The sequence below is a fragment of the Peromyscus californicus genome, unplaced genomic scaffold (assembly GCF_007827085.1).
Source record: "Peromyscus californicus insignis strain IS unplaced genomic scaffold, ASM782708v3 Scaffold_14__1_contigs__length_90479793_seg_2, whole genome shotgun sequence".
NCBI lineage: Eukaryota > Metazoa > Chordata > Mammalia > Rodentia > Cricetidae > Peromyscus > Peromyscus californicus.
In genome coordinates, this window is record NW_026294436.1 from 23,300,408 (window position 1) to 23,312,432 (window position 12,025).

At 45.0% G+C, this 12,025-nt stretch overlaps 1 protein-coding gene across 2 annotated transcripts in view; it reads left to right on the forward strand.

The window, feature by feature from the left end:
- Positions 1–7,948, forward strand: part of Kif14 (kinesin family member 14) — a 73,754-nt gene extending 65,806 nt beyond the window's left edge. For both annotated transcript variants that reach the window (XM_052737081.1, XM_052737082.1), the window contains 4 exons: positions 1,018–1,137; positions 4,075–4,149; positions 5,369–5,501; positions 5,859–7,948. In XM_052737081.1, coding sequence (XP_052593041.1) covers positions 1,018–1,137; positions 4,075–4,149; positions 5,369–5,501; positions 5,859–6,226 — 696 coding nt within the window. In that variant the 3' untranslated portion in view covers positions 6,227–7,948. The remainder of the gene's footprint in view (positions 1–1,017; positions 1,138–4,074; positions 4,150–5,368; positions 5,502–5,858) is intronic.
- Positions 7,949–12,025: the final 4,077 nt, after the last annotated feature.

Genomic DNA, 12,025 nt, shown 5'->3' on the forward strand with positions numbered 1-12,025 from the left:
GAAGGGCCAGATCATTCTTGTCTGTAAAGCAAATCTGAGGCCAGCCTGGGCTACATGAGTACTTTTCTCAAACAAACAAAAACGATTAAAATATGATTGGATGATTATAGGTCTTTACAGTCCTTTTGGAGGTAGGCATGGTGGTGTACACCTTTAGTCCCAGCATTCAGGAGACAGAGGCAGGTGGATCTTTGTGAGCTCAAGGCCATCCTGAACTACATAATGAGTTCCAGGACAGTGAGACCTTGTCTCAGAAAACAAACAAAAAATCCTTTGGGGCTAGGGATAGGGCGCTCACCTAGCACTTAGGGCTTGAAGATCATAAGAACAGAGACAACCTGGGCTACATAGTGAGACCAACTTCACAAACAAAAGGAAGGAAAGATGTTCCTTTCATTCTATGGTTTGATGACTGCTATCAACTGTGGGACATGGTCTCAGTTTACACATGAAAAAAACAAACAAACAGTAATTATAGAATATTTGTATTTGCCCACTTTGTTTATGCTATGAATGATACTATATTAAAATGTACTATAGTTTAGCAAATAAGGTCCTACCTAAAATGAACACACTTTTTAGCATAGCACATGAAATACTAATTATAAGTTTGCTAACTTTATTTCCCAATAGATTGTTCTCATACTAACTTTAGCTGAATTAATAAACTGGGAGTGAATTATAGCTTCATTACCTTATAATTTTGAAAAGTATGTAAAACCAGGCACATGGGATGGCCCAGTGGTAAAGATGCTTGCCGCCAAGCCTGATTTCCTTAGTTCCATCCCTTAGAGCTTGGGGTGGAAGGAGAGAACCAGCTCCTCCGAGTTGCCCTGTGACCCTCATGTGCTCTGTCTCTCTCTCTCCTCTCTCTCTCTCTCTCTCTCTCTCTCTCTCTCTCTCTCTCTCTCACACACACACACACACACACACACACACACACACAGAAAATGTAATAAAATTTTAACATGTAAAACCTGAGCTTACCAGCTAAACGTGTAGAACTTTCCCTCACAGGCATTCACAACTGCCCTCCAGGATGGCATAGCCTCAGGGATGAGGGGTCTCTTAGACTCTGGGCTGGAGAAAGCACGGGACCTCAAGCGAGACCTCTCCAGGCAGAGTGCACGTGAGGAGGTAAGGTGGATCTTCAAAACGGTTTTATTTCAGGATGTATATTGCCCAAAATACTTTAAAATGCACATATGATAGTGTAGTGTGGGGACTTCCGCTTTTCCATACTGTGTGTTTGTGTATTTTAGTTTGTACTGAATTATTTTTAGTGAAGGGGCAGAGACCATGTCTGTGACTCTCCTGAGCCATGTGGAGGGTGACGGCGACGCCTACTGTTCGCTCTCTGGATGTCTTCTCATCTTTCTGTTGGTCTTTGCTCCTCTACCTGCAAACAGAAGCCGGCACTCGCTGATGCAGTCAGCTTGAACGAAGTATTTTTCCAGCGACATTCACATCAGTCATCTCATGCCAAGATGCAGACCTAGAGAAGGTGTCAGTGACTTCATACGCCTGCTTCTGCCTCCTTCCAGAGGACGCGTGAGCAGTGCTGGGAATGGGGGCTGGAGAGACTCCCCTAGTGTTCTTGCAGAGGACTGAGGTTCGGATCCCAGCATCCACATGCGGGCTCATAGCAGTCTGTAACTCCAGTTTCAGGGGATCTGATGTCCTCTTGTGCCCTCTGAGGGCATCAGCCACATATGTGGTACACAGATACATGTGCAGGCAAAATACCCATACACATGAAATACAATTTTTAGAAGTTAAAAAAGAAATACTAGAACCAGTGGCTGGCGAAGGCTCACCTGCTCACCTTGCTTGTACGAGTGGCATCCTCTGAATATGCCCGCCCCTCTTGCTTGTGTAGTTTTTTTTGTTCATTTGTTTTAAAAGATGAGCAAAACTGAAGGCGTTCTTCTTGGCCCAAAGTCAAGGTCTGTGGACCCGTGCGGTTTCGGTAGATATGAGGCTGATGGGGTCCTGCAGTGGACTCTGAGGAGGGGATGGGTTGGACTGTTAGGTGGCAGTCGACCACTGCGGACAGCTGCCATTGGCTTTGCCTCAGGAGCAGCCCCACCCATCACTGATACGTTTTATCTATGCTGGAGTTGTCGGTAAAACTTCTGCTGGCGGTGAGTGGAGCGTGGAGTAAGAGTGACGGGTGGAGACGGAATGATGCCCGAGCAGTGCTTCTCCTGCTGTTAAAACAGGCGGGCGGCATTAGCTTTAGTGTTGTTCTGAGGAAATGAAAGGGGATTCTTCACACAGAACTCTGTTCTCTTCCTCTTGTCCGTCTACAGTCTGCCGCTGTGGTTCATTACAGGGTGGGACTTTTAATTCATTGTATTCTCCCCCCGCCCACTCTGTGCAGGTACCCGTGTGTGTGTGTGTGTGTGTGTGTGTGTGTGTGTGTGTGTGTGTGTGTGTGTGTGTGTAGGTCAGCGGTCAACCTCAGATGTTGTCCCTCGGGAACTGTTCACCTTGGTTTTTGAGGCAGAGCTAGACTGGCTGGAGCTGATCAGTAAACCCTAGAGATCCTCTGTCTTCCTCCCCCGGCACTGGCATTACCAGCCCGTGCCGCCCAGGCCAAGCTCTTGATGTGGTTGCTGGGGATTGAACTCAGGACCTCATGATTTCATGGCTTTACCAATGGAGCCATCTCCCCACTCCTGATTGTGTTCTTCCAACTTAAGAGTCCTAAGAGCCTCTAGCAGGGGCTGCAGCGGAGGCTTGGCAGGTGAGCGCACTCACTGCTCTCCCAGAGGATTGGCGCTTGAATCTCTGCACCCCTGTCAGGCGGCTCACAACCACCTGTAACTCCAGCTCCAGGGGATCTCACACCTCTTCTGGCCTGTGGGCACTGAACTCGTGTACACACACACACACACACACACACACACACACGCACGCACGCACGCACGCACGCACGCACGCACGCGCACGCAAATAAAATAATAATTAGGATTTTTTTTTTATTTTTTAAAAAGAACCTGTAGCAGAAAAATAGAATACCCAAGAAGTAGAAAAATAATAATTAGAGAAATAGAAAATAGGCTCATAGAGGGCACTGGAATTATGGTTTCAAAGTGGGGTTCATGAAGTAAAGAATTTATGTGTGCCTAAATCCTTTCTTCTTTTGGGAGACAGTCTTATCGTGTAATTCTGGTTGGCCTGGAACTTGCTTCATTGTCCAGGATGGCTTGAACGTGACAGTAATCCTCCTGCCTCTCACTCCTAAGTGCTGGGATTATAGGTGTGCCACCATGGCCTACTTCTCTTCTTACTGTAAGACACGTTTGCGCTGACCTAGACAAGAGCTTAGTGAAAGCCAATTAAACACAAGCAGAATCCCCTTGCAGAAACTTGACTCCACCTGCGGGGGGCAGCAGTGAGCAGCGGACAGCAACTTTTTTATTTAGTCTAAGACGCCCTGCTTCTGATACCATCTGAGATCTGAGTCTCAGTCTGCAAGATGGAAATGCATATGCAGCATGAGATTATCATTGAGAATCAGATAAAACTTATAACGTTCTTAGGGCATCTCATATTTGCTTGACAGCTCAAACACTCTTCTGAGGGAAATTTTGGAAATTTCATCCCTATAAATATTTAAATAAAATACAAGTATCACTTTGATAGCAGACATCAGAGTATATTCTTTTTTATACTTATATTCTATTATTATTGTATGTGTGTGTGAACCTGCGTGTCATGTCACACGTGGAAGTCAGCAGACAACTTTATGAAGTCTGGTCTCTTTTCCCACCTTTATAGGAGTTCTAGGCTCATCCATAGGTCCACAGGCCAGAGCAGCAAGTGATTTCACCTGCTGAGCCCAAGTGTGGCTTTTTTGATATGGAAATCAGTGTGTCATTTACTTTGAAGAAATTCCATTTTGTATGATTTAAGTGCTCTCAAGACGTTTTCTGCTTAACTCAGAGATGGGACTTCCATCTCTTCTGGATTCTAGACTAGAGCTTCTCCATCTGGTCTCTCATAGGTCTGAAAACAATATGTTTCTTGATGACTATTTGTATAACAGAGTATTTTCATTTTCTATAGGTTACCAAGAGGATGAAGGCTAATGCTGTGGAACTGGTCAGCTCTCTTGAAAACATCTTTGCTGAATGGAGACTAGTAAGAGGGGCTTTCAGTTGTTTTTGTTTTTATCTTTTATTTTTATTTTATCTTTTATTTCTCTTTTGTAGCTAGAGTTTTCCTGCCTAGCCCACAGTCAGGACAAATCTCTCTCACCTGCCAGCCCCACAGCCGCTCAGACCCGACCAAGTAAACACAGACTTATATTGGTTACAAACTGTATGGCCATGGCAGGCTTCTTGCTAACTGTTCTTACAGCTTAAATTAATCCATTTCCATAAATCTATACCTTGCCACGTGGCTCGTAGCTTACCGGCATCTTCACATGCTGTTTGTCATCGTGGCAGCTGTCAGTGTCTCTCACTCAGCCTTCCACTTCCCAGCTTTATTCTCCTCCTTGTCCCGCCTACACTTCCTGCCTGGCCACTGGCCAATCAGTGGTTTATTTATTGACCAATCAGCAACACACTTGACACACAGACCATCCCACAGCAACTCTTTTGTTTTAGATCTTTTTATTTCTTTGCATCTTTAGCTGGAGACAGCTAAGTTGTGCATGTTAACGAAGCACACTTGTTTTCTGGTTTTCCTTTTGCAGTCTTAATACACTAGTGTTAGTAACAGGTTCCTGACGGTGCAGGAATTTACTAATGCATCATCTGTTTCATAGTTACTGCGTGGGGCTGCCAGCTTTTGCTTGAGGATAGTCATTATAGGCTAAAAACCACATTTAATGATCGACGTGCTCAAATAGTGTCGAATGGAGTTGAATAAAGTGGTCTCACGTCACAGACCTCACTTTATAGAAAAAAGTAGCTGGAATATATGGTCAGCGTACTGACAAGGACAGCAGTGCCCATGACTGGACTAGTTCAGTAAATGTTTAAAGGAAACACTGTGAATCGGAACTCTTTGAAATGAAATGTTAGCCTCTTACGGTACTGGACACCATGGCACTGACACTTCCTCCTGTCCCCTGTGCTGGGATGCTAGGGCTGTAATTTAAATAAGTTAACATTAAATTCCTATTGCTTTTGAAAAGTAATCATTGTTCATTTTGTATTTTGATCTTGCTTATAGAAATGAAGTGTTTGCACTGGTGAGGAATTAAACATTTTCAGTGTAATTTGTTATTGATGTAGTTTCATTGTACTTATCATAAACTAATGATAAATTTCTGGGCAATTAAAATCATTTTGACTACATTGACTGTCATGTAGTCTATTATATCTGTATTTTAAATATTTTGTTTATACAGAAAGGCTTCAGAACTCAAGTACAAGAAGGTTCTGGACAACAAGGTCCCAAGATGCTAACTCTTGCATCAGAATTCTTGAAGTTACAATACTGCCTGGAGAAAACCATTGAGATTATTACATCCGCACTGAGAGGTACGCACCCCGAGTGGGGTCTGGAACTGGAACTGTGTGCTCCAAGGACCCAGACATGCCTCCCTCTCTCTCTCTTGCAGCCTGAGCTATGACTAACTCACTGATCACTACGCCAGTGAGATTAGTTACCAGTGTAGGAGCGTGGGCTGTTGAGTTCCACGGAACCCAAGTCCACACTTCTGCCTGCACAGTCAGGGAAGCCAGGTGTTTGCCCACAAGGCACTTTAGCAGAAAAACCTTCAGTGGTTTGGGGTTGTCATGCAGGGTCCTTCCACTTAAAAGATCCCTCGAGTCGTGTGATAATACCAGCTGGCACCTGGAAAGGGTAACCCGCTTTTTCCTTCCCCTCTTACGTAGGGTGCCCCGGTGACCTGCATTGTCTCAGAACCTGTACTGAAAGCATCTGCAGCCTGGTGCGCAAGCTTCACAGTGACTTCCTTGGGCCTGCTGCTTCTGCTGGCCGCGGTGGGAATAAACTCCCTGATCACGGGGAGCTAGAGTCTATAGCTAGGTCGCTCCTCGTCTGTTTTGAACATGGAGAAAGACCTGGTTTGTTGAAACCCCAGGGATCTTGTCATCAGAATAGCAAGGAAGAGCAGTGTGAGTTCACCAGGGGGGCTGACTGCAGTGGAGGCGTGCCGACACTTGCTTGTGAACTACACGGAGACACAGCCCCAGCAGTGCCCTCACAGGCCTGCACCCCCAATAGGATCCAGTGGGTGTGAAACCATTGCACGGGCACTTGGTGACCGTCCATGACCAAAAAGAACACTTGGTGACGCTCTTCCTCACCCAGGAGGACATGAAAGGAAATGTGTGTAAATGTTTAGAGTCCGTGTCTACACAGAGCTTCCTGTCAGGTGTGGATATTACAAACATATGGAGTCCTGGTTTCAGAACGCCTCAGTGTGTGCCCAGAATTTTCTAAGCAGGTGGTTTTTAAACAAGGAGTTTACCATGTTGGAACACTGGCATCAGAATGAAATCGGGAGGGTCTCAGGACCACGTGAGTGACCATGTCTCCAGTTTCTCGTTGCCTTGAATTTTAAATGCTTACCTTGAACACTGTCTCTACCTGGTTCATTAGTCTGTTTGTAGATGGGGATTTTCTCGTGAATGGAAATCTGAACAGTTGGTTACTTTGGGCCTGTGCATTCTCTCCCCCAAATATAGCATATGGGATTAGGTCTATGTGAAATTCCCAGCCCAAGTTTAAGGCAGCTTACTACAACTCGGTCGAATGGTTAACTGTTTGCCATCTTCAGTAATGTGTGACTTGTTTCTTTTCAAACTACCTACCTAAAGATAATCTAATTACATATTTATGACTACATAGCATCAGCATTTACTCTGTTGTCTATGTTCCATATGGGCGCTATAGTCATAAACTTTAAAAATAGCATGAAATGTGACCAGCATCACTTGAGGGATCAGACTGGCCTTTTTGATAGTGCTTGTTCTGCTAAAGGGTAATTAGTTTACATCTTGTTTGATCGAGATTAAAGATCCTTATATTTCATAGCTTTAAAAAAAACCCTTCATCTACAACCAAGTAACAAAGATAATACCCTACTTTAGGGTTTAACTTAAGGAAATAGTTCAACATTTTTGACCTCAAGAGTATGTGTAATTTAAGAAGATACATAGTATCTTTGCCTGGTGACCTAAGCAGGCTTAGAGGGAAATTCTCTGGAATAGTAGTCTGACCCTTTGGCTTGTTGATTCAATGTAGCTGGGTGAGGTTGGCTTGAGGACACCTGTCATCTTCTCTAGGGGAGGGACTATAGAGTAGCCTGGGGAGCTTGGCGGAGCAGTGACCCCCGTACTTCTGGGGCTTTGAAGTGGGGTGGTGCAGTCACCGGGCCACCCTGCATGCACCGCTCCTGTGTCAAGTGTGGCAACACAGAGGATTTGTTTTCATTTTCCTTTTTTTCTTTTTGCCATTTGTGTTTTCTCCCTGAGGTTCACTGTGGCTCAGTCAGTGTTCCGGCAAGTAGCGCTTGTGTGACTAAGTTGGTAAACTGAGGTACAGAGAAGGCTCTTTCCTGAAGGTCGGACTCACCGAAGTGCCAGAATTAGCAGGAGGTCTCCCCCTGCTGCACAGCTGTTAGTCTGTAGTTTCTCCGTCCCTCTCCCTCTGTTTTCTGTCTTTGAGACATGGTCCTGAGGGGTAGCCCAGTGTGGCCTACCCCTGTTAGCTTCCTGCCTTCACCTCCTGACTGCTGGGGGTACAGTGCACACCCCAAACCCGGCCAGTGCCTGTTTTCTAAACTCATGCCTGTCTTCAGAAATGTTTCGGGTACACTTGTAAGCTTATTTATATTTATGCTAAATAATTTGTTATACTGTATTTGAGTGGATGGTGTAAAATATGTTGCTGTTAGAATCATGTGCACTGAAAAGTGTTATAAAGAGGGTGCCTTTAATAAATCTTGTGAGCTTCAGAATTGCCTCCTAGTCCAAGACTTTTTTATTGAATCATTTTCATTCACTTTACTCCTCACTCAAAAATGTCACAATAGCTCTGCCTGGCTAATACCTATCCTATTTTGCAAATCAGATAAACAGGAAACAGTAGACAAATGCTAAAATTATGTGGTTACTGTGCGCTCTTCTTGCTTCACTCCTGGAGCTGGGGACTGAATCCAGGTGCTCTGTCACCGACCTGCGGTCTAGCCCCTCCTTTCTCCTCCTCGAACACTGTTCCGCCCTCTCATTGGCTAAGCCTCCAACAGCTTTACTTCCCTTCTGAGCAGGTGCTCTGAAGCTGTGCATGCTTTTTACACATTTGGAAGCTGTATTGCAGGCTGCTAAGTAATTACACAACCTTCAGGAGCCAGCTGCCTCATCCCTGGTTCCTCATCTGCAGAAGGACAAGTCCCTCTGCTTCATGGACTATGTCTGTGGTCACTAAAGTGAGAGAAAGAAAGAAAAACTCCTGGCTGGCCGTAGATGATGAGCACATGCTAGTCTGCCCTCCCGTAACTAGCTGCAAAACCTTGTTATATAAACAAGGTCACGGCAGGTGTGGTGGCACACGCCTTCAGTTCAGCCAGCGTTTGGGAGTCAGAGGCAGGGGGATCTCTAAGTTCGAGGCCAGCCTGGTCTACAAAGTGAGTTCCAGGACAGCCAGGACAACACAGAGAAACCCTGTCTCAAGAAACAAATAAGCAAACTCACACTTGGTACAAACATCTGCCAGTGTACAAGAATCACAGTCCTTGAAGCATGGCGTGTTTAAAAGTATATCTGCCAACACTGGGTTTCACAATAACTGATAGAGACAGTGAATTCCACAATGTTTACAATATCTTCACACATCTTTGAGTGTGCATACTACAGTTGCCCAGTCTGCTCAGTATTGTGATGGTTAGTTTTGTTTGGTTTTTTTTTTTTTTTTTTTTTTTTTTTTGGTTTTTCGAGACAGGGTTTCTCTGTGTAGCTTTGCGCCTTTCCTGGAACTCACTTGGTAGTCCAGGCTGGCCTCAAACTCACAGAGATCCGCCTGGCTCTGCCTCCCGAGTGCTGGGATTAAAGGCGTGCGCCACCACCGCCCGGCCGTGATGGTTAGTTTTAATTATCAAGATGACACATTGAGAATCACCTGGGAAGGGAGTCTCACTAAGGGATTGTCTGGGTCAGCTTGGCCTGTGGACATGTCTGTGTAGGGTTGTCTTGACTACATTTAGTTGAGGTGGCACTATTCCCTTGGCAGAGGATTCTGAACTGTGTAAGATGGAGAAAGTTTACTGAGGACTAACGTGTATGCATTAATTCATTGTTCTCTGCTCTGGACTGGGAATGAACAGCTGCTTCCGGTTCCTACAGCCTTGACTTATCCACAGTGACGGACTGTAGCCTAAAGAGACCATGTCTCAAATAAGCTGTCTCCTTTAAGTTGCTTTTGTTAGGGTGTTTCATCACAGAAGAGAAACTAGGGACAGTTAACGTTTCCCAAAATGACATCCTTGTGCAATTCCCTTTTGTAATGTTATTATAAAATGTATCACATGTCCACAAAGTAAAAGCATCCATGTGCCTGCTTTGATTCAAGCTCCAGGACACTTCATGTAGTTCATTCAGTAGTCATGAACGCTCATGCCTCGGGCAGAGGTGTCTGAGTGCAGACCTTTGTGTGAACAACTACCTTCTTGCCTGTAAACACGGGGCTTGGTGGGTCCTGGTGGGACCCAGGTTGCTTCTCTTTGTCTCTACGAGCTAAACTGAACCCACTTTGAACTTGTTCTTTTCCTGGTTGGTGCCCTTATGGGCCATACATCACCAGCACGCTTTCCTGGGAGGACCAGTGCCATGATCCATCATCCAGGTGAGTGGGGGCTTTCCTAACATATTGCTCTTATACATCAATGTGGTGGGCGGCAGCTCCAGTAATCTATTAGCGTGATATCCCGTTGGGTGAGGCATATTGATAGAGCAAAGCTGGTCGATCTGTGAATTGTGGATATCTAGGAGTCCAGGTTGAGAGAGCAATGCAGATCTCAGGCTGGATTGATGTGGCTATGAATGGTATTTTATGATGTAAAGTTTACCTCTGATTTAGAAAGTAATTTAACGTTGGTGACAGCTTGGGTTCAGGCTAGGAAAGGTCAACGTGGCAGATATCTGGAGCTCTTGGAAGATGTATTCCAGGAATAAAGTACCGTTGTTGATACTTCTATTTCACTTTGTAATATGTCATTGGGGGCACCAGGAAATTGGCCCGAGAGTAAAGTTTTCCACATAAAGCAAAACAGGCTCATTCTGCTGCCTGCCAGGTCAATAAATATGCAGGAGTATGGCCGCTGGAAGCCTGCGGCCATCAGCTTTTGCTGCTCAGAGCTGCGTTCTCAGGGTCTCATTCTTGACCCTGATGTTTATGAAACAAAGCAACGGTCAGTGTATCACCCTGTTCATGGCTCATGCAAGGCTCTGGGGAGCAACCAGAGCAGTGTCTGGGCAGAAAAAAAAGGGAGTTCAGAAGTGGGAACCTAATAGGGACACATGGTGGCTTTCTTTTTATATGTATGGATAATTGGCTTGCATATCTATGTACCACATGCATGCCTGGTGCCTTTGAAGACCAGAAGAGGGCATCAGATCCCCTAACGCTGAAGTCATAGATAGTTGTGAGCCTCCATGTGGGTGCTAGGAATCAAACCCAGGTTCTCTGGAAGAGCAGCCAGTGTTTTTAACCACTGAGCCAGCTCTCCGAACTTCTGACATTCTTTTTTCTTTTCCCTTCAGGGAAAAAGAGCCTCTGTTCCACATGGCAAGATTACATGGCAGCTTCTGACTAGGCAGAGAGAGAGAATGTTCTAGTAACTCTTGAGTGCCCCACAGCTTTATTACATATTAATCCCCTTCTTCAGTTCCAGCTGCAGGTAGCCAACCTCCCTCTGACAGGGTTAGTATTGGTCTTGACTCTTGTAGGGTATATTGTTAACACTGTCACATTTTGTTATTAGTTACTGCTCTTCACCTCTTAATGTGCCTAATTTATAAGTTACTTTAGCACAGATATGTGTGCTTATGAAAATACATTTATTATATATGTAATTCTTTTTATGTATACATATGAATATGAATATATGTTCATCCAGTAGATGAATGAATAAATATGTATAGGGTTTGATATTATCCATGGTTTCGGGCTTCCATGAGGGATCTTGGGAAAACAAACCTCCATGGACTACAGTATAAAACAATGACATCAATCCCTCATTAAACATCACTTACTCATTCCTGTCACTAATAGTGACAGGCCACACTAACTCAGTCAGTCCTTACAACAGCCATGCCAGTCAGGTGCTGTCTCAGTGCTCTATTGCTGAGAAGGGACACCATGACCAAGGCAGTCTTACAGAAGAAAGCATTTAATGGGGTTTGCTTACAGTTACAGAGCATTAGTCTGTCGTCATTATGGCAGGAGCAGACAGGCATGGAGCTGGAGCAGTAGCTGAGAGCTTTACATCCTGATCTGCAGGCAGACAGGGAGAGATACTTGTTTTTTAAGATTTATTTATTTATTATGTATTCAGTGTTCTGTCTGCACGTATGCCTGCAGGCCAGAAGAGGGCACCAGATCTCATTACAGATGGTTGTGAGCCACCATGTGGATATTGGGAATTGAACTCAGAACCTCTGGGGGAACAGCCAATGCTCTTAACCACTGAACCATCCCTCCAGCCCCTAGGACACTTGTTTTAATATGTGTTCTGCTCTCATCAAATAGGAAACCTTTGTGTGTTACTTTCCTGTTGCTGCGATGAAAGACCGCAGTCAAAGACAACTTGAAAATTAGTTTATTTGGACTTAATGATTTCAGAGGGAGAGTTGATAATGGGGGAGGTGTGGCAGGCAGCCAGGGCAGGAGGCTGAGAGATCACATCTTCAAACACAAACACAAAGCAGAGATGGCTAACTGCAATGGAGGCGAGGCTATCCTCTCAAAGTCAGCCCCAGGGATATACTTCCTCCAGCAAGGAAGGCCCCACCTCCCACAGGCTCCTTGACCTCCCCAAATA